At 44.7% G+C, this 23,183-nt stretch overlaps 1 protein-coding gene across 1 annotated transcript; it reads left to right on the forward strand.

Annotated features, from left to right (window-relative positions):
• Positions 1-16,178: 16,178 nt before the first annotated feature.
• Positions 16,179-22,606, forward strand: LOC123187331 (uncharacterized). Its single transcript, XM_044599172.1, has 3 exons — positions 16,179-16,351; positions 18,591-22,312; positions 22,394-22,606. The coding sequence occupies exon 2, from the start codon at positions 18,746-18,748 to the stop codon at positions 22,226-22,228; it is 3,483 nt and encodes a 1,160-aa protein (XP_044455107.1). The 5' UTR covers positions 16,179-16,351; positions 18,591-18,745; the 3' UTR covers positions 22,229-22,312; positions 22,394-22,606.
• Positions 22,607-23,183: the final 577 nt, after the last annotated feature.

Here is a 23,183-nt window from a genome sequence, read left to right on the forward strand (position 1 = left end):
CTATGATGTCTCTTACCGGTTTACCACTATCGTTTTGGGGTTATGCATTAGAGACAACTGCATTCACATTAAATAGGGCACCGTCTAAAAATCCGTTGGGATGACACCGCATGAACTATGGTTTAGCTAGAAACCTAAGATGTCGTTTCTTAAAGTTTGGGGTTGCGATGCTGATGTGAGAAAGTTTCAGCCTGATAAGCTCAAACCCAAATCGGAGAAATGTGTCTTCATAGGATACCCAAAGGAGACTGTTGGGTACACCTTCTATCATAGATCCGAAGGCAAGATATTCGTGGCTAAGAATGGATCCTTTCTAGAGAAGGAGTTTCTCTCGAAAAAAGTGAGTGGGAGGAAAGTAGAACTTGATGAGGTAATTATACCTGCTCCCTTATTGGAAAGTAGTTCATCACAGAAATCAGTTACAGTGATTCCTACACCAATTAGTGAGGAAGCTAATGATGATGATCATGAAACTTCTGATCAAGTTACTATCGAACCTCGTAGGTCAACCAGAGTAAGATCCGCACCAGAGTGGTACGGAAATCCTGTTTTGGAAGTCATGTTATTGGACCATGATGAACCTACAAACTATGAGGAAGCGATGATGAGCCCAAATTCCGCGAAATGGCTTGAGGCCATGAAATCTGAGATGGGATCCATGTATGAGAACAAAGTATGGACTTTGATTGACTTGCCCGATGATCGGCGAGCAATTGACAATAAATGGATCTTCAAGAGGAAGATGGACGCTGATAGTAGTGTTACTATCTACAAAGATCGACTTGTCTAAAAGGGTTTTTACAAGTTCAAGATGTTGACTACGATGAGATTTTCTCACTCGTATCGATGCTTAAAGTATGTCTGAATCATGTTAGCAATTGCCACATTTTATGAAATTTGGCAAATGGATATCAAAATTGCATTCCTTAATGGATATCTTAAAGAAGAATTGTATATGATGCAACCAGAAGGTTTTGTCAATCCTAAAGGTGCTAACAAAATGTGCAAGCTCCAGCGATCCATCTATGGACTGATGCAAGCATCTTGGAGTTGGAATTTACGCTTTGATAAGTTGATCAAAGCATATAGTTTTGTACAGACTTCCAGTGACGCATGTATTTACAAGAAAGTGAGTGGGGGCACTACAACCTTTCTGATAAGTATATGTGAATGACATATTGTTGATCTGAAAAAATGTAGAATTTTCTGGAAAGCATAAAGGAGTTTTTGAAAGAAAGACCTCGGTGAAGCTGCTTACATATTGAGCATCAAGATCTATAGAGATAGATCATGACGCTTCATATTTTTTTTCAATGAGTACATACCTTGACAAGTGTTTGATGTAGTTCAAAATGAAACAGTCAAAGAATGAGTTTCTTGCCTGTGTTGCAAGGTATGAAGTTGAGTAAAGACTCAAAACCCAGCCACAGCAGAAAATAGAAAGACAATGAAAAGTCATTCCCTATGCCTCAGTCATAGGTTCTATAAAGTATGTTATGCTGTGTACCAGACCTATTATGTACCTCACCATGAGTTTGGCAAGAGAGTACAAAGTGATCCAGTAGAGGATCACTAGACAGCGGTCAAAATTATCCTTAGTGGAATAAGGAAATGTTTCTCATTTATGGAGGTGACAAAGAGTTCGCCATAAAGAGTTACGTTGATGCAAGCTTTGAAACCGATCTAGATGACTCTAAGTCTCGATCTAGATACATATGAAAGTGGGAGCAATTAGCTAGAGTAGCTCCATGCAGAGCATTGTAGACATAGAAATTTGCAAAATACATACGGATCTGAATGTGGCAGACCCGTTGACTAAACTTCTCTCACAAGCAAAACATGATCATACCTTAGTACTCTTTGGGTGTTAATCACATGGCGATGTGAACTAGATTATTGACTCTAGTAAACCCTTTGGGTATTGGTCACATAGTGATGTGAACTATAGAGTGTTAAATCACATGACGATGTGAGCTATTGGTGTTAAATCACATGGCGATGTGAACTAGGTTATTGACTCTAGTGCAAGTGGGAGACTGAAGGAAATATGCCCTAGAGGCAATAATAGAGTTGTTATTTATATTTCCTTATATCATGATAAATGTTTATTATTCATGCTAGAATTATATTAACGGAAACTTAGTACATGTGTGAATACATAGACAAACAGAGTGTCCCTAGTATGCCTCTACTTAACTAGCTCGTTAATCAAATATGGTTAAGTTTCCTAACCATAGACATGTGTTGTAATTTGATGAATGGGATCACATCATTAGAGAATGATGTGATGGACATGACCCATCCGTTAGCTTAGCATAAATGATCGTTTAGTTTTATTGCTATTGCTTTCATCATGACTTATACATGTTCCTCTGACTATGAGATTATGCAACTCCCGAATACTGGAGGAACACCTTGTGTGATATCAAACATCACAACATAACTGGGTAATTATAAAGATGCTCTACATGTGTCTCCGATGGTGTTTGTTGAGTTAGCATAGATCGAGATTAGGATTTGCCACTCCGTGTATCGAAGAGGTATCTTTGGGCCCTCTAATGCTCATCACTATAAGCCTTGCAAGCAATGTGACTAATGAGTTAGTTGCGGGATGATGCATTTTGGAACGAGTAAAGAGATTTGCCGGTAACGAGATTGAACTAGGTATGATGATACCGACGATCGAATCTCGAGCAAGTAACATACCGATGACAAAGGGAATAACGTATGTTGTTATGCGGTTTGACCGATAAAGATCTTCGTAGAATATGTAGGAGCCAATATGAGCATCCAGGTTCCGCTATTTTTTATTGACCGGAGATGTGTCTCGGTCATGTCTACATAGTTCTTGAACCCGTAGGATCCGCATGCTTAACGTTCGATGTCGATTTATATTATGAGTTATATGATTTGATGTACCGAAGTTTGTTTGGAGTCCCAGATGAGATCACAGACATGACGAGGAGTCTTGAAATGGTCGAGAGGTAAAGATTCATATATTGGAAGGCTATATTTGGACATCGGAAGTGTTCCGGATGATACTGGGTCACCGGAAGGGGTTCCGGGCAAACCCCGACAAAGATATGGGCTTAATGGACCAAATAAGGGAACACACCAGCCCACAAGAAAAGAATAAAGTAGGGCCAACCACGTGGGGAGAAAGGAAAAGGAGAGGAGGAAAAGGAAAGTATGAAGTAGGACTCCTACTTCCTTCCCCTCCCCCTCCTTCCTTTCCCTATTTTCCAAATATGGTCAGGGGGGCCGAATTGGACTAGGGGGCCAAGTAGGATTCCTCCTACTTGGGCGCGCCCTAGGCGGCCTCCCTCCCTCTTTGTCCTTTATATATGTGGGGAGGGCACCCCTAGAACACACATTAATTGTTTCTAGCCGTGTGCGGCGCCCCCTTCCACAATTAACACCTCGGCCATCTCGTCGTAGTGCTTAGGCGAAGCCCTGCGCCGGTAACATTATCATCACCGTCACCACGCCGTCATGCTGACGAAACTCTCCCTCGGCCTCAACTGGATCAAGAGTTCGAGGGACATCACCGAGCTGAACGTGTGCAGATCGCATAGGTGCCGTGCGTTCGGTACTTGGATCGGTTGGATCGCGAAGACGTTCGACTACATCAACCGCGTTTGTAGGATCGAAAGTATGTCTAGAGGGGGGTGATTAGACTATTTGACCAAATAAAACTTAACCTTTTCCCAATTTTAGTTCTTGGCAGATTTTAGCTAATTTAGGACAAGTCAAGCAATCATCACATAATTCAAGCAAGCATGCAAAGAGTATATAGGCAGCGGAAAGTAAAGCATGCAACTTGAGAGAATGTAAAGGGAAGGGTTTGGAGAATTCAAACGCTATTGGAGACACGGATGTTTTTCCCGTGGTTCGGATAGGTGGTGCTATCCTACATCCACGTTGATGGAGACTTCAACCCACGAAGGGTAACGGTTGCGCGAGTCCACACAGGGCTCCACCCAAGGGCAACGGTTACGCGAGTCCACATAGGGCTCCACCCACGAAGGGTCCACGAAGAAGCAACCACCCACAAAGGGTCCACGAAGAAGCAACCTTGTCTATCCCACCATGGCCATCGCCCACACAGGACTTGCCTCACTAGCGGTAGATCTTCACGAAGTAGGCGATCTCCTTGCCCTTACAAACTCCTTGGTTCAACTCCACAATCTTGTCGGAGGCTCCCAAGTGACACCTAGCCAATCTAGGAGACACCACTCTCCAAGAAGTAACAAATGGTGTGTAGGTAATGAACTCCTTGCTCTTGTGCTTCAAATGATAGTCTCCCCAACACTCAACTCTCTCTCATAGGATTTGGATTTGGTGGAAAGAGGGTTTGAGTGGAAAGCAACTTGGGAAGGCTAGAGATCAAGATTCATATGGTAGGAATGGAATGTCTTGATCTCAACACATGAGTAGGTGGTTCTCTCTCAGAACATATGAGTTGGAATGGTGTGTGTGTTCTGATGGCTCTCTCACTGAATGAGAAGAAGGTGGAGGGGTATATATAGCCTCCACACAAAATCCAACCGTTACACAGTTTTCCAATCTCGGTGGGACCGAATCAATAAACTCGGTCGGACCGAAAATGTAAACCTAGTGACCGTTAGTGATTTTCGGTGGGACTGACATGCAACTCGGTAGGACCGATATGGTTAGGGTTTGGGCATAACGTAATCTCGGTGAGACCGATTACACAAACTCGGTGAGACCGAATTTGGTAATTAGCTAACCAGAGAGTTGGTCAGGCAAACTCGGTGGGACCGATTTGCTCTTTCGGTGAGACCGAGTGGAACTCGGTGAGACCGAAAAGTTACAAAGGGGAAACACTGAGTTTACATTGCAATCTCGGTGGGACCGATTCGCTCTTTCGGTGGGACCGAAAAGTTACGAAAGGGAAACAGAGAGTTTGCAACCCCATCTCGGTGAGACCGAGATCCCTATCGGTAGGACCGAATTGCTAGGGTTTGGCAGTGGCTAATGACAAGTGAAACTCGGTGGCGCCGGATAGGAAGAATCGGTAGGACCGAGTTTGGCTTAGGGTTTAGGTCAAATGTGGATATGGGAAAGTAGTTGAGGGTTTTGGAGCATATCACTAAGCACATGAAGCAAGAGGCTCATTAAGCAACACCTCATCCCTCCTTAATAGTATTGGCTTTTCCTAAAGACTCAATGTGATCTTGGATCACTAAAATATAAAATGAAGAGTCTTGAGCTTTTGAGCTTGAGCCAATCCTTTGTCCTTAGCATTTTGAGGGTTCCACTTTCACATCCATGCCATGCCAATCATTGAGCTTTCCTGAAATAATCATCTTGGAATAGCATTAGCTCAATGAGCTATATGTTGTTATGAATTACCAAAACCACCTAGGGATAGTTGCACTTTCAATCTCCCCCTTTTTGGTAATTGATGACAACATATAGATCAAAGCTTCGACAAAAGATAATGAGCATGAAATATATCGTCGCTTTGAGAAGTATGTGATAAGTAAGAGCTCCCCCTAAATTTGTGCATATTTAAAATTTGCTTTGGACTGCAAATGCACAAAGAGTTAGAGTCATGGGTTACTCTTCCATGTCACATACATCTTGGTGGAGCGCTCAAAATGATAAGAATGAAATACATGCACTCATCACCAAGAATAATGAATGATCACAAGATAGATAAGATAATAGCATTAAGCAAGCATTAAGTGTAGCTTATGATCAAACACATGATCATCAATGTCTCACGAATAATAACGTAGCATCTCAAGCACTCAAAAGTAAACAAGTTCTAAAAACCACCAAACAAAGCAAGAGAGAAAAGCAACACTCTCTCTCTCTCTCAAAGCCTATGATCTATACATCTTCTCCCCCTTTGGCAACAAGTTACCAAAAAATTCCTAGAAGATGCATAGTGCTAAATCGACGCTCAGGCTTGATCTTCAGGTGGTGGTGGAGTCCGGATCACTCCAAGGACGAAGGCTTCGGTAGATGCTGAAGTAGTCGCTGGAGTTGGAGCTGAAGTAGATGCTGGAGCTGGTGGAACTGAGGCTGTAGCTGGTGCTGAAGTGGTGGCTCTGGTGTCAGCAACTGGCACGGCAGATGACCTCGGGCCTCGTGGCACTCTGGCAAAGGTATGAGTGGTAGTCCTGCCTCTCCTCTCCTGCATGTCCTCCTGGAGCTGCTCCATTGTAGACTGAACTTCCGTTACCTTGACATCCAGGTCATAGAACTTCTGTTCCATGATTCTCTCTAGGCTCTGCTGATTCTGAGTGAGGGTGGCCAGACTTTGCTCAATCCTCAGCGTGGATGCAATCAAGTAACCAAGCTGCTCTTGTTTGGTCTTCAAGAAGTATTCAGATGCCTCCTCTTGGGTAGGCATCTTGGCAGCTTTCTCCTTCCTCGCCTTCTCCTTCTTTGCAAATGCTTGGGCAGATGATGGCTCGTTCTCAGTCATGACAACTTCATTGTCCTCGAAATCTGGACGGATGGGCAGGTGTTCCTTGTCCAACAGATATATGCCCGTGCCCATCTTGGAGTTGATGAGCTCCTGAATTTGAGGGGCATATCCGCAGCTCCTCTTTTGATCTGCTGCAGTCCTCTTAATTGTTTCCACTATGAGGCTCATCACCTTGAACTTCTGAGGCACATCAAACACATGTAGCAAGTTGATAGCATGGCCTCTGATCATCTTGTGATCTCCAGACTTGGGCAGTAAGGTGTGCCTTAGTATCCAATTGATCGTCGGGAGCCCTGACAGAAGGTAATGTACTGAGCCAAACTTGAAGGTATCAAGTGCTTCATTGGGAATTTCCTTGTACATATTGGACATGGAGTTATGGTCCATCTTCTTCTTGGCATAGATATCCAAGTCATCATCTTGCTCCTCTGGGGCATTTATGATCTGTGCCCACTCAGCCACTGTAGATTGGTACCTTGTACCCTCAGACATCCATGTGATCCTCCCATCTGGATAAAAGTGTGCCGTGGAGTAGAATTGCATGATCAGTTCCTCGTTCCACTTTGTGAGCTTCTGCCCAACAAAGTCAGCTACTCCACAAGCATTAAAGCTGTCAAATACTCCTGGGTAGTGCTCCTCCTTCTCCCTCATGTAGGTCCAGTCAACCCATCTCATGTCACAGACAATTGGCTTCTTATCTAGCAAAACAGTCTCATAGAAATCCTGCTGCTCCTTGGTGTGAAACCTGTAGTCCACGGCAGTCCTTCTTCTTGAAGCATATGGGTCTGCTTCTCTCCATTTCCTTAGCCCTGAATCTCTCCTGAGCTTCATGTCCTCAGCCACAGGATGAGCATCGTTGTGGTCTGGGATCTTGGGCTTTAGCTTCCTTAGGACATTTTCTTCCTCTTCTTCAGCAACAGTCTCAGGCACTGGGGCCTTGTTCTTTTCAGCTGCAGGAATGCTCCTTGTATTCCTCTTTGGTTTTGGCTTGGAGGCAGCTTTGGGCTTAGATGCAGTAGCCCCTGACCTTATGGCATCACCCATTAGCTTGGGTGCCTTGGGCGCTGGTGCAGCTGCCTCTTCTTCCTCTTCCTCTTCCATGATGGAAGCTTTGCCAAGCACTCTAGCCACAGTCTTCTTCACCCTCTCCTTCCTTTTCTTGCCCTCAGCTGCAACTGGCTCTTGGGGAGTGGGCTTCTCAGTTGAGGCTCTAGCCTTTGACATGGGCTGCCTGCCTGCTGGCCTTTTGATTTTCAGACCTGGCTTAGTGCCTTGAGCTGGCTCAATTCTCTTGGAAGTGGCCTCTTCCTCTGCTACATAGTCCTCATCTTCGGAATCTGAAGTCCTCTTCTTCCTTTGTCTCGTGGCAGCCTTTGGCAAGTTGCTAGGAGTGCTCCTGCTGCCTTCATCAGAAGAACTTGAGGGACTAGTGCCCTCACTCATCACTACTTGCTGCTCTGACATGTTTTGGCTATCACTTTGATCAGACATGCTGCAAACTGACTGCTGACCCTGTGAATAGATTATAGAAGAGATAGAGTGGATGAGCATCACAAAATGCAGAGATTTTTGCAAAAGAATGATCCAAAAACTTAGTTTTAGTTTCCCACTGAAATCATCTCGGATCTACCGATTTTCAAACTCGGTGATACCGAAGCAGTTTTGGAACCTAAACTAGTGAACTCGGTAGGACCGAGTCACAGTTCGGTGGCACCGAGACTGCTAGGGTTTCACTGAGTTCAAAAATCGGGCACACCGATAAGTAATTCTCGGTCAGACCGAGTCTCACTTGTGCAATGGCATAAGCCAAATCGGTGGGACCGAGTTTTTCAACTCGGTGGGTCCGAGATGGTTTCGGCGGAAACCTAAACCTAGAATTTTCGAATCAAACCTAATCTACGGGCGTTTTGACTGGATAGAAGTTTCTCAAACGTGGCAAGAATCAATATGATCACAATGTGCTAGGAATCAGATTGAGGAATAGCACAAAGATCAAGTCCATACCCTAGTTTGGCGGGGACTTGCTACGACGGCAACGGCGGGGCAGAATTCCCGTTGACAGCGACGGAGACCAGCGACTGGAGGCTGCTGGCGGCGAGAAGACGATCCGGAGACCACGAGGGCAGAGCAGGCTATCGCGCGGGCGAAGGGGTTCGGAGAAATTTCCAAATTTTGCCCGTGACTATATATAGCCCGACCCTGTCGGTGTGACCGAGTGGAACGACTCGGTGGCACCGAGATTCATAACTGCGTGCAGTTACTGAAACTCGGTGTGACCGAAAAGTTCAAATCGGTTGCACCGAGATCGAAAACCTAGATCAACTTAATGATCTCGGTAGGACCGAAAGTGGAGTATCGGTCAGACCGAGAATCATAAAGAGGTTTTGGAAGTTTAAGTCTATGACGAATCGGGGACTCCGAGCGCTCCTCACACAGAGTGGTTCGAATCTGACTTGATCAAATTTTGTGATGCAGCATGAATAGAGTTTGAGACGAGAAAAGCATAGATAGCTAGAGGAGGTTCTTAGGCATTCTTGTCCATCCACTTGGCAAAAGAAGATAAAGCCAAACAATCAAAACAACAAGTGGATGCCCTCGAATGAGTAAAATATGCAATCCAGCATGCTCACACAATAAGATGGCAAATGAAATATGTGACAAGACATGCACAACCAATACTAGCATCTATCAAGCAATTTGCGATGACTAGGTCATCTATATATGAGTATATTGACTTAGGAGTCAAGTGAGAACACTTGATCATAGGTCATACTCATCTTTAAGCCCAAGTGGGGTTACCACTTTTACATAAAGCATTGTTGTGTTCACATCTTTAGAGTTGCTTTAGCTCAAGTCTTAGAGTAAAGCTCCCCCTAGATGTGATATCCCCCCTAAGAGGGATGAACTAACCTTGGGTTTTGTCAATGATGACTTCATGTAGATGTTGAAGATGTGGATGCTCATTGTTGATGTAGATCACTTGGAGCTGTCCATTTGAGTGAATTGCACTTTCAATACCTACATGGGTTAGTCCCACAAGGAACAAACAAGGATATCCATAGACATAGAGTGATGCACACAAAAGATGATGTCCATGAAAACTTTTAGGTTACCTTGTCCCTTGTCTTACCAACAAGAGGGTTTGTGACTCCTTGAACTAGTGCAAGATGTGGAAGTTGATTGCACTTGTTCTTGCCAAAATGATAAGAGTGAAGTATGTTGGCGGAGTCACCCTCAAGAACTCTCTAGTTCTTCTTCTTTTGGATCCACATCATCTTGATGGGAATCCTTGGAGTTGTAGTCGTACTTGATGAAGTGGAACTTGAAGTAGTCTTTGGAATCCACTTGACTAAGGTCTTAGGAGCTTCTTCAAATGCATTAATTTCCTCTTGAAGCTTGTCCTTGCCTTTTTGCTCGTAGTCTTGTGGTGGAAGATCATCTTGAGCTTGTGTCCCCTTGAAAGAAGCATACTTCTCTTGTTGAGGGACAAACTTTGTCTTGGGGTATTGATCTTCTTCCCACTCAACTCCATTGGCATTGAACTTTCGTTCAAAACCAACACCTTGATTCTTCCGGTGCATTCCTTGCTTGCGCACAATTTCTTCGAATTGCTTACTTCCGGCAAGGCTTTTGTACACTCCTTTCTCTATAATTCCCTTCAATAAGCTATTTTCTTGCTCAAGTGTAACTTGGCTAAGAGAATCATTAGTGGAATCAAGATAACTACTAGAAGCAACAATATTGGATTTAACATGATCATTGTTACTGCTAGAGGAAGAATCTTTCTTGTTATAGACTTGACTTGAGGCATGTAAGTAGATAAGAGTAAACGCTTGGCAATGTAAGAAGAACTTTTCTTGCGGAGATCATCATTGATTGCTTTTAAGAACTCATGCTCTTGCTCAAGATTGAGCTTCTCAAAGCGTAATTTCTCATGAGCTCTTAAAAGTTCTCGATGATCTTCGAAGATGGTTTCATGAGCTAACTTAAGAGTGTTTAGTTCTTTAGTTAGGGCCTCAATCTTCTCCTTATCATTGTCATTCGTTTTATCTTGATTAGCATGTTTAATTGACATTTCATCATAGTATTCATCACTAGAGTTGTCACCAAGCAAATCATCACCTAACAAGTCATCATCATCACTATTGAAATCAACATACTCGGGGTGTGTTACCTTAGGACCTTTGGCCATGAATCATCTTCCAATTCCTTCATTTGGTGAGTCAAATATGTCGTAGGAGTTGGTTGACACAAGTGCTAGACCGGCAACACCTTCATCTTGAGTATCTTCGGAGCCGGAGTAATAACTTCTCTCGGAGTGGCTGTCGGAGTCGGAGCCGGATACCCATTCACCAACATGAGCTTGATGTCTTCGTCTTGTGTAGCTCCTTGATGATTTTTCCTTCCTTTCCGAATCCTTGCTTCTCCGTGAGTATCTTCGTTCATAACGATCATCTCTACTCCTTCTCTCTCTTGGTGGTGATCCTTTGCTTCTTCCTTTTGGAGAATCTTCTCTTCTCTTGTAGGGAGCCGTACACTCATTGGAATAGTGTCCGGGTCTTCCACAATTGTAGCAGTTTCGCTCTCGACTAGAAGATCTTTTGTCATTGTAGGACCTTGACTTGGAGCTTCTATCTTTGCTTCTACTCTTGTAGAACTTGTTGAAGTTCTTCACCATTAAGCTCAATTCTTCATTGAAGTCTTGTTTCTCACTTGATGATGTAGGGGCTTCACATGAGGCTTTATAGGCACCACTTGATTTGTTGTGAAGTTCCTCTTTATCCTTAAGTGACATCTCATGAGCAACAATTCTTCCAATCACCTCCGTTGGCTTGAGATCTTTGTAATTGGGCATCATTTGGATCAATGTGCACACGGTATCATATTTTCCATCCAAGGCTCTTAGGAATCTTCTTGATGATGAATCTATCGGTCATCTCTTCACTTCCTAAGCCGGCAATCTCATTTGTGATGAGAGCAAGCCTAGAGTACATTTCAGCGACACCTTCACCATCCTTCATCTTGAACTTGTCAAGTTGGCTTTGAAGCACATCCAACTTGGATTCCTTGACAGAGTCGGTACCTTCGTGCATATCAATCAAAGTGTCCCAAATTTCCTTTGCATTCTCAAGGCGGCTGATTTTGTTGAATTCTTCGGGGCACAATCCGTTGAAGAGAATATCACAAGCTTGAGCATTGTATTGCAACATCTTCAACTCATCCGCGGTAGCTTCACGGTTCGGTTCTGTCCCATCAAAGAAGTCACCTTGCAAACCAACACACACAATAGCCCAAACGGCGGGGTTATGTCCAAGAATATGCATTTTCATTTTATGCTTCCAACTAGCAAAATTAGTACCATCAAAGTAAGGACCTCTACGGTGATAATTTCCCTCGCTAGACGCCATACTCTCCTAGGTTGTGAAACCAAGGCTATGACCACCAAAAGCTATGGAGATCAAGCAAATGGAGACCAAAGCTCTGATACCACTTGTAGGATCGAAAGTATGCCTAGAGGGGGGTGATTAGACTACTTGACCAAATAAAACTTAACCTTTTCCCAATTTTAGTTCTTGGCAGATTTTAGCTAATTTAGGATAAGTCAAGCAATCATCACATAATTCAAGCAAGCATGCAAAGAGTATATAGGCAGCGGAAAGTAAAGCATGCAACTTGCGAGAATGTAAAGGGAAGGGTTTGGAGAATTCAAACGCTATTGAAGACACGGATGTTTTTCCCGTGGTTCGGATAGGTAGTGCTATCCTACATCCACATTGATGGAGACTTCAACCCACGAAGGGTAACGGTTGCACGAGTCCACACAGGGCTCCACCCAAGGGCAACGGTTGCGCGAGTCCACATAGGGCTCCACCCACGAAGGGTCCACGAAGAAGCAACCTTGTCTATCCCACCATGGCCATCGCCCACACAGGACTTGCCTCACTAGCGGTAGATCTTCACGAAGTAGGCGATCTCCTTGCCCTTACAAACTCCTTGGTTCAACTCCACAATCTTGCCGAAGGCTCCCAAGTGACACCTAGCCAATCTAGGAGACACCACTCTCCAAGAAGTAACAAATGGTGTGTAGGTAATGAACTCCTTGCTCTTGTGCTTCAAATGATAGTCTCCCAACACTCAACTCTCTCTCATAGGATTTGGATTTGGTGGAAAGAGGGTTTGAGTGGAAAGCAACTTGGGAAGGCTAGAGATCAAGATTCATATGGTAGGAATGGAGTGTCTTGATCTCAACACATGAGTAGGTGGTTCTCTCTCAGAACATATGAGTTGGAATGGTGTGTGTGTTCTGATGGCTCTCTCACTGAATGAGAAGAAGGTGGAGGGGTATATATAGCCTCCACATAAAATCCAACCGTTACATAGTTTTCCAATCTCGGTGGGACCGAATCAATAAACTCGGTCGGACCGAAAATGTAAACCTAGTGACCGTTAGTGATTTTCGGTGGGACTGACGTGCAACTCGGTAGGACCGATATGGTTAGGGTTTGGGCATAACGTAATCTCGGTGAGACCGATTACACAAACTCGGTGAGACCGAATTTGGTAATTAGCTAACCAGAGAGTTGGTCAGGCAAACTCGGTGGGACCGATTTGCTCTTTCGGTGAGACCGAGTGGAACTCGGTGAGACCGAAAAGTTACAAAGGGGAAACACTGAGTTTACATTGCAATCTCGGTGGGACCGATTCGCTCTTTCGGTGGGACCGAAAAGTTACGAAAGGGAAACAGAGAGTTTACAACCCCATCTCGGTGAGACCGAGATCCCTATCGGTAGGACCGAATTGCTAGGGTTTGGCAGTGGCTAATGACAAGTGAAACTCGATGGCGCCGGATAGGAAGAATCGGTAGGACCGAGTTTGGCTTAGGGTTTAGGTCAAATGTGGATATGGGAAAGTAGTTGAGGGTTTTGGAGCATATCACTAAGCACATGAAGCAAGAGGCTCATTAAGCAACACCTCATCCCTCCTTAATAGTATTGGCTTTTCCTAAAGACTCAATGTGATCTTGGATCACTAAAATATAAAATGAAGAGTCTTGAGCTTTTGAGCTTGAGCCAATCCTTTGTCCTTGGCATTTTGAGGGTTCCACTTTCACATCCATGCCATGCCAATCATTGAGCTTTCCTAAAATAATCATCTTGGAATAGCATTAGCTCAATGAGCTATATGTTGTTATGAACTACCAAAACCACCTAGGGATAGTTGCACTTTCAGCGTTACTAAACGCTTCCGCTTTCGGTCTACGAGGGTACGTAGACACACTTTTCCCTCTCGTTGCTATACATATTCTAGATAGATCTTATGTGATCGTAGGAAAATTTTGAAATACTGCGTTCCCCAACAGTTTAACCATCAAAATACGTGTTTATACGCAGTTTAAATCAATTTGTGACCGCATGCCCGCCACTTGGTACCCGCATGCAATTTTTTTAAAGAAGTGGTACCATTTCGTTGAGACTACCCCGATTATGGTACCATCGTGCAATTACCTCTATTTTTGGCTATGCAACAAAACTGAAAACAAAAAACAAAAATAAAATAAGCAGGACATTCCGACACATAGGGCTCGCATCGCTGCACAGGCACGACCCCAGCCGTGCTTCTTTCGGCCCGATTTGTGTAGCTAGGCCCTCCTGATGGGCCTGTTTGCCTCCCTCCTCAAGGGTAATTTGGTCATCTGACAATGAGGGGTACATTTGTAATTCCACGTGGATAGTGCCCTATGACTTAGGCCCAATTCTTTCGGCTCGGTTATGGACAATCTTGGTCTGAAAAATCAAAAGCTCAAAAGAACTCGATCTGATTATCCAGAATCATCTGAAAATCACTAGAATCGGTACTTCAATCGAAAACCGCTAGAATCGGTAGTGCAATCGAAAATCGTCTAGGAAGCTTCCGGTGATTTCGGATGCTCCCACAAAACAAATGAAAATAAAACAAAACGTTTCGATTTAGGAAAAACCTTCGTGCCTACATGCCGGCCGAATCTTTGGTCGGTCGCACCACGTCGCTCGCTTCAGTTTTCTCTCCACGTTAGCATTAGGTCCACCCACCGCTTATCTCTTCATCTTATCTCTTCACGACGCAATACAACCATTAATTTCCCTCACGTCTCTCTCCCTTCAATATCTATCTCGTCAGCCATGGGCCATGACACAACAATCTTCCTTGGCGAGCGCTTCCTGCCATGGTGCTCATGCGGCTCCTACCTCTCGATGGCTGCAACGCTCGTGCGTCTCCTTCCTCTCCCACGAATACGGGGGGTAGTGTGGTGGGCGGTGCTGCAACTCAAGGGCGGCCGCAGCCACGGTTTGTTTTGTGACAGGCAGTGCAGCGAGGTAGCAGTTGCAACGGCGTTGCAACCAGCGGTAGCTTGTGATGGAGATGACGACCCCTTGTGCTACAAACGACTAGTTTTTTTTGCTGGAACCGACCGGGCGGAAAGCTGCAACCAGCAATTTTTTTTGTTGGAACTAGTCTGCGAAAAGCTGCATCCATAGATGACCAGTGCTACAACCGGACGACGATTCGAGCCGTTTTGCTGCATCGGCCTTTTGTTTTGCTACAACCGGCCAAACATCTTGCTAGATCCGGTGAGTTTTTTTGTTGTTGTGATGGTCGGCAGCGATGCATTTTGCTAAAACTGGTGTTGTGTTTTTGGTGGGACAACTTCTGTTTTTTGCTACCACCCATGAACATGGTTTTTCTTGCTGATTTTTTTGTGGTGTTTCGTAGAGGAGCTGCAACCGGCAGGAGGAAGGTGCTGGAATGACTACATCGTGCTACGACCGGCTGGGCGAAATGCTGGAACCGACTTGGCTGCGAGCTGCAATCGCCCATGGTGGAGCTGCAGCCGGCGAGGGGAGGGGGGGTATTACGACATGTGCGGGGGGCGAGCTGGAACCGGCATGCTCTGCACCCAGCTGCAACTATCGTGCCGGCATGCTTCCCTTGAACGACGATGCTGCAGTGAGACGACGACGCAAGGCTGCTACCGCGCCTCGCTCACATTGGACGCACTCGCGGCTATCTTGGCAGAGGCGAGCGAGTCATGGTGTTTTATCCAGCCGTTGACCAAGCGTTAAGAGAGGTAGGTAAATGATTCGAGATATCAACGACGGGGGAGGAGGAGGGGGGCGACCGGCCGAAACTTTCGCCCGGCGCGCCGACGCCTAATAGTGCCCTTCGATTTAAGGTAGTACCTATAGGTGGCCAAACGAGCCGGGATAATTGGGCCGGCCCGGTAGCACGGCCGACACGGCACGGGCCTGGCATGACACAACACGTGCTAAACGGGCCAGGCCCGGCATGCGGCACGCCAGGGACGTGCCTGGGCATGAAGGCCGAGCACGCGGGCCGACACGACACGACCCGATTATCTTTTATTTTTTATTTTTTATGTATCCTAATGTGGCCCAACAAGTAAAACTAGGCTTAAAAAAGTACAGTGCGCAAAAAAGGAGTCAGATTAGCGGGCCTAGCGTGCTGGTGGGCCGGCCCAATTAGCATATGGGTCGTGCTTAGGCTGGAGGCTGCAGCACGCGGGCTGGCACGGCCCGTATAATAATCATGTCTCGGCGGGCCGGGCCGTGCCAGGCACGATTAGGATGGGCCTCGCCGGGCCAGGCCGGGCCGGCCCGTTTGGCCAGCTATGGTAGTACCCCAATTTGAGGGGCAAATTACCAAGAAACTGCCACTAGTGGCCGCCCGCACCAGACGAGTCGTCCTCTCTGTTGCTCGATCCCCCAACTCCCCCACACTAGGGCTCGCGCCGCCGCGTCGCCCGACAGCCCGCCCCGGCCGCTGGCCTCGACGCACGCCTCGCCCGACTCCGCCCCCGTCCACTGGCCTCGGCGCCCGACGTCGCCTCAGGTGAGCTCTCTCCTCTCTGTCGCCGCTCTACTCTGTCTCCTAGATGGATGGATGTATGAATGGACGAACTGGATGCATGTTTCCTCTCTGCTCTGTCTCCTAGATGGATGGATGGATGGATGGATGAATGGATGCAACTAGATTTGAGATTAGTTTCTTCTTCCTGTGCTGATCGAATTCCAATCCTATGCATGGGCGAGTGTTCCAATGGCGTGGTAGGAGCAGAAGATGTAGCATCCATTGCGTCCCCTCCGGCAGCCCCTCCCGGGTTCCTCCCACAAACCCTTTCCTCCTCTCAGGCCGCCGCCTCTCCCGAACCACGCGGCCCCAAACCCTACTTTACTGTATCTAGCCCTGCAATATTTGTCCCTCTAATCTCGTTTATGTGAACAGCGAGTTTTTTTCCCCACTTTTTTCCGGGAATGTGCTCGGTGAGTTTGTGCCCTGTAATTTCCGAAATTGATACATGTAGTGTTTATTTGGGCTGTGGGGGCAGCTGCACACAGCAGCATTGGCGAGATTTATGATGTTACCCGTCATCCATGACTACATGGTGCTGGTTGTCGCAATGCAACTGTCATAGTTTTGCATTCTGTTGGCTTTGATTGTTTGAATGTTGCTGCGGTTAGTGTTGGTTGTATGTTTCACTGGTTGTTTGAGTGCTCTTGTAGTCTCGTAATCCCTTTACATCCTGTTGGTACTGAGGTGTGCCTATCTCATAGTTTAGAAATTACACATATACATGCATTTAAATTTTATGCCAAAGTAAATGAAAGGAATGAAAGAAGGAATATGATTGCAAATATTTTTCTTACCACAATCTTTGCAGTAGCTGTACAATGCTTGTTCTGAGAGGATGCCATAGGAAATTGGTGTGCTTAGTGATGATGAATGAACGCATTGGTTTAGTAGGTTTTTGCCGAGAGATATGGTAATGATGATGGAGTGGCAATTTAATTTGCCTGCAGATATCTAGTTTCATCTGCTTCCTGTGGTATGCGCCTGTATTTTCGTCATATTGGAAGTTCTCACCTCAGTGAGTATGTCTTCGAGTTTTTCTTATAGATAAGTATATCTATATAGCACTGACACAGATGGCCCAGTGCTTTGTCCTTTTAGGTACTCTACCCATGCAAATGCAGTTAACCATAATTTAACATCTCCATGAAATGACCTTACATGATCCGGAAATGGATCCAGATGGGACCGGACTCCTGAAGCAAGTCGTCTATTTGGCTGGCTCCAAGGTGGAATCTGGATGTAGGATTGAACCTGAAGCATGTAGTATCTGCCGGATCTAGAAATTCCCTGGATACTTTCTTGTATTACAAATCCAGTACGCTCTCTAGTCGTTCTCATCTCTTCTTACACCTGAGACAGCCCATCTGAGTCGCTGCCAAGATGCCCCAAATTTTCCTTGAACAACCCATGTTTTCACACGTCTTACTTTGGGCTCATCAAACTCCTTTCTGCACATGGGAACATGGCAAGTTTTTTCTTTTCATCTAGAGTTGTCGAGAATGGCACTGTATTTACTTGACAAGATAATCCATTACTTCTCTATTTGTTTCTAGTGGGTTATGCCACTTTCCGGTCATTCTTTTGTCACTAAATCACATGCAATACAAACTATACTATGGTGTTGTACATCGACGAGCTGATAATAGCTTGCTACAAACATTTTCTGGTGATAGCAAACTACGGTACTGCATAAACAACTTACGAAGAACGCTGGCCACGTAGCTGATTATAAATAACAATTCGCTCTTCCTTACTCTAATCAGTGGTGCATAAGGTTGATGTGAAATATATCTTTTGTCAATCTTGTTCACATGTCTTTTTTTGCTGGTATTGCCTTTCGATGTGTCACAAAATAGATGATGTTTTAGCATTGACTCGTTCTCAAATATGTATTCTTGACCATGCGTATATGTTAGTAGAAACTTGTAGTTTAATATGATGGAAATATATTTCATGAAAATTCTAATATTTCTACTTTCATCTTACCAATCTAACTATTATTTTATCTACTGCTAGTCAAAGTTAAACAAATTTGACTGCACGCTTTCTAGGAAACTATCTATTTACGAACGGAGGGAATATATCATATGTGGTCTCGTATACTAGGTTTTGCACTCAAGCAATCTTGACTTATTGTTATGGAATCCACAAATGCGTGTGTTTTTAGGTGTTAAATTTTCAGTTACTAAGAATTATTCTTTCCTTCTTAAATTTGTAGGTCCTGATGCAGTAAATTTTCAGTCATATTGTTGTTTGAGAAATTGTCGAGATGTGCGCATCTGTTATCCGCTGTGAAGCTTGAGTCAGAGGATACTCATTTCCAGCTGATATCACTTCACGTGAGAGCTTCGTGGTATTTTTTTGGCAGTGATTATGATGGAGTGCAACAGAGAAGAGGCTTCCATGGCCAGGGAAATTGCTGTAAAGAAGTTGGAAGATAAAGACTTCGCTGGTGCCCGAAAGATTGCACTTAAAGCTCAGATGCTATTTCCAGAGCTTGAAAATATATCTCAGCTGTTAAGTGTTTGCACTGTACACTGTGCAGCAGAGGCAAGGGTGAATGGAGAGCCGGACTGGTATGCAATCCTTCAAGTGGAGGCAACAACAGATCATGCTAACATAAGAAAGCAATACCTCAGGCTTGCCTTTTCACTCCATCCCGATAAAAACTGTTTTCCTGGTGCTGAAGCTGCTTTCAAGTTGGTTGCTGAAGCTCATACAATATTGTGTGATCAAACAAAGCGATCTCATTATGATATCAGAAGGCAGTATGCTTCCAGAAAAGTGCCGAAGCAAGCTACACAGCAACAAAAGAAGAGTGGCACACGCAAATGCGATGTACCTGGGCATGTACTGACTTTTTGGACCATATGTGCTCATTGTCAGATGCGATATCAGTATCACAACCATGTCCTAAACACTCTGATCCGCTGTCTGAACTGCCAAAATAATTTCTTTGCATACAAGTACAACTTACAAGAACAGTATGCGCCGACTTCATCGAGTGTACCCACTAATTCTCAAGTTCCAACGAAGACGTTTCCAAGTCAACAAGGCCGCCGTGTGAAGCTTTCTTCTGCACAGGAAACCACAGGTGCGAATCCAAGGATGAATGTGGCCCAAGGTGACGGTTACATGAAAGGGTATAGCAGGCCAACCATGGGCGAGAAAGCTAGTCAGTCAAGAACGACAAGCGGGCAAAGTCAATTTTCAGCAATGAATCAGGAAAAACCTGCTGTACCGACTGCAAATGAACATATGGGTGGATGGTCAATACCAGATCCTCCTGATCCAAGCATCATTGGCAGACCAAAGTCAGGTAGAGCAGATGCATCTGCAGCTTCAAATGCTATGAATGTCCCTAGTCAGTCAAGAACGACAAGCGGGCAAAGTCAATTTTCAGCAATGAATCAAGAAAAACCTGCTGTACCGACTGCAAATGGACATATGGGTGGATGGTCAATACCAGATCCTCCTGATCCAAGCATCATTGGCAGACCAAAGTCAGGTAGAGCAGATGCATCTGCAGCTTCAAATGCTATGAATGTCCCTAGTCAGTCAAGAACGACAAGCGGGCAAAGTCAATTTTCAGCAATGAATCAAGAAAAACCTGCTGTACCGACTGCAAATGGACATATGGGTGGATGGTCAATACCAGATCCTCCTGATCCAAGCATCATTGGCAGACCAAAGTCAGGTAGAGCAGATGCATCTGCAGCTTCAAATGCTATGAATGTCCCTGGTCCTGCAAAGCTTTCATCTACAGGTGTTAACACATATGCCAAAATAAGGATAAATGTGGCAGAATGCGATATAAAAGGGCATGACAATCCTAGTGGCGAGAAGGAAGCTAACGAGTCATATATTACAAAGGGGAAAGTTGAAATTCCAGCAAAGACTCAAAGTAAATCTTGTGTCCAAACTGTAAACATGAACACAGGTGTTTTTGACAGAAAGAACTGTGTAGAGGATGTATCTACAGTGTTAAATGCTGCGGGATCCCCCGTTCTCCGGAGATCAGCTAGGAGGACACAAGATGCTGATGGCAGTAGTAGCCTCAACTGTAATAGCAAAAAGAAGCGAAGAAAGAATAATTGTCCATCTAATGCTGATTTGAATGGGAAGCAAATATTTGATGATAATGTCACTAACGTTGACAGGCAATCGGTTCCATCTGATGTGTCTGGCAAAGTAGACACCCAAGAGGAAGCTAAAACTCCAGATATAGGTGATCAGGACAATATCAGGGCAGAAGTTACAGATACTGTTGGTCAGAATCAACCTTGCTATTCTGTGAAGCTTTCTTTCCCTGACGCAGAATTTTTCGATTTTGAGAAGTTGAGGGATGCTAGTCTGTTTGCAACTGGTCAGATCTGGGCCCTTTATGATAACCTTGATGGCATGCCAAGATATTATGCTAGAATAAAAAGTTTGGATGCCTCCAACTTTAAAGTTCATCTCACTTGGCTGGAGCGCATTGCAATGAATGAAGCAGAGGAGAAATGGTCTGATGAAGAACTGCCCGTTGCTTGTGGAAGCTTTAGCTTAGGAACAACAGAGATATCACAAGACAGACTCATGTTTTCGCATATTGTTTCATGGACAAAAGGCAAACGAAGGAAATATGAAGTACATCCCAGTAAGGGTGAGGTATGGGCTCTTTATAAGGGATGGAACATGCAGTGGGGATCAGATGCAGATAATCATAGATCCTATGAATATGAAGTCGTGGAAGTCATGTCAGATTTCTCAGTTAGTGCTGGCGTTACTGTTGTCCCATTGGTCAGGATTGAAGGCTTTGTGAGCTTATTTGCGACAGTTAAGGAGAAATCTGAAATTGTGGTAGCACCAAGTGAGCTACTTCGTTTTTCTCACAGTGTTCCGTTTTATAGGACAAATGGGAATGAGAAAGTTGGTGTCCCTGGAGGTTTTCTGGAACTTGACACTGCATGTCTCCCCATTGACCTGGATGCAGCGTTTCCTTGTGTTTCTCTTCACTCCTGCATGTCCCCTGGCAAGAAAGAGGGCAGCACATCCATTGATTTGAGCACTGACAGTGCAAGCAGTAGAGGAAAACATGAATATGTTTCTTCTGAGCCAAACACATCCTTGCAGAGAAATCCCAATGGTCCTAATGCTTTAGGTGACTTCTCTGAGCAAAATAGTCCCTCCTTAGTTTATACATATCCTGATTCTGAATTCTATAACTTCGAAGAATGCCGCTCATGTGAGAAGTTTGAACGTGGACAAATATGGGCTTTATACAGTGATGTTGACAACTTTCCTAAGTTCTATGGCTGGGTAAGCAAAGTCGAGCTAGAACCTTTCAAAGTGTATTTGACCTGGCTTGAAGCTTGTCCCCAAGTGGAGCAGGAGAAACAGTGGTTGGAGCAGGATATACCAGTCAGCTGTGGTAAATTTAAAATTCGAAGCTGGAAAACCATGTACGAAACAAACGATACTTTCTCTCATTTAGTATGCACGGGACATGATCCAAACCAGCAGATTGAAATTGTTCCGCAAGTAGGTGAGATTTGGGTCATCTACATGAACTGGACACCTGACTGGACTCCCTCGAGCCCTCATGCTTGCGGATTTGAGATCGGTGAGATCATTGAGCGCACTGAAGCTAGCACAAAAGTTTCTCTTCTTACTCAGGTCAATGGTTACACAGCGGTGTTCAAGCCTGGCAAGCGAAAGAGAGTTGTGGAGATACCTACAGGGCACAATCTGAAGTTCTCTCACCGGGTGCCCTCGTTCTGTCTGACGGAAGAAAATGGCGGCAAGCTCGGCGGCTTCTATGAGCTGGATTCAGCCTCTGTTCCAGATGTCTTCCTTTACAAGGATGCCCAATGACATGCCGATGGAAAAGCTCAAACCCTGCCAATATATTCTGACTAGAATCGTGTCTTATTCCGCTGTCAATTTTTTCTACAGTACTCCCTCCGTAAAGAAATATAAGAGCGTTTAGATCACTACTTAAGTGATCTAAACACTCTAATATTTCTTTACAGAGGGAGTACATATATATGCCGGTCAGCTTTAGTCTATTTGAAACCATGTTAGCATTCTATTGCAGACTTGCAGTGCCCTGTCTTACTGGTGGTGGTGAAGTATCAGGTAAACTAATGCCTACTAGCGGGCGGAGGCGCGTGCCGCCGCACCCGTCAGTAAGCCTGAGACAGTCTTTGTCGGTTTCATCTATGGAAGAAAATTTAAATAGTTTGCTCGGGATAGAGTTGGCGGTGTGAAAGTTCTTGATCAAAACTGTTCATTTTAGCGCAAAGTTTAGCACATCTGTTCTACTCGAGTTGTTCTTTACTGGGATTGGTTTGTGCCCTAGTTTTGGCATATGGGGAATGGCTATAGCTCATTCATCTGTTGCATTCTTAGTACCCAGCAATATACAGTTAGTACATATATGCAGAACAGGAAGCAACATCATAAGATGCTGGATTTGAAACACTTTTCACTGCATCTGCAGATTAGTTGCTTCCCCTTCGTTGGTCCCTGAAACGAACAACTATTTTTTGGTAGATCTGTTGCTAATAAGGCTATCTTATTATATTAAACCCATTAAGAGGCGTTAGAATGGTGGCCAACTAGCTACGCCATGTGGCGCATGCTGATTGGTCACGGTGAGAAAGTTGTTTTAGAGTTTTTTGAATGGTAGGAAGACTCTTTTTTGAGAAAAGTTTTTCTAGCTTTTTCTTTTTCTTTTTAAGATGGATGTGATGTCTACATAGTGCGAGAATATTTTTTACATGATGGTGAGGTGTTAAAGAGGCGCTAGAATGGTGGCCAACTAGCT

Source organism: Triticum aestivum, chromosome 2A (assembly GCF_018294505.1).
Source record: "Triticum aestivum cultivar Chinese Spring chromosome 2A, IWGSC CS RefSeq v2.1, whole genome shotgun sequence".
Taxonomy (NCBI): Eukaryota; Viridiplantae; Streptophyta; class Magnoliopsida; order Poales; family Poaceae; genus Triticum; species Triticum aestivum.

Excerpts from the sequence above, each read along its gene's own strand:
- LOC123187331 (XM_044599172.1), top strand. The coding sequence starts at position 18,746 with ATGATGGAGTGCAACAGAGAAGAGGCTTCCATGGCCAGGGAAATTGCT.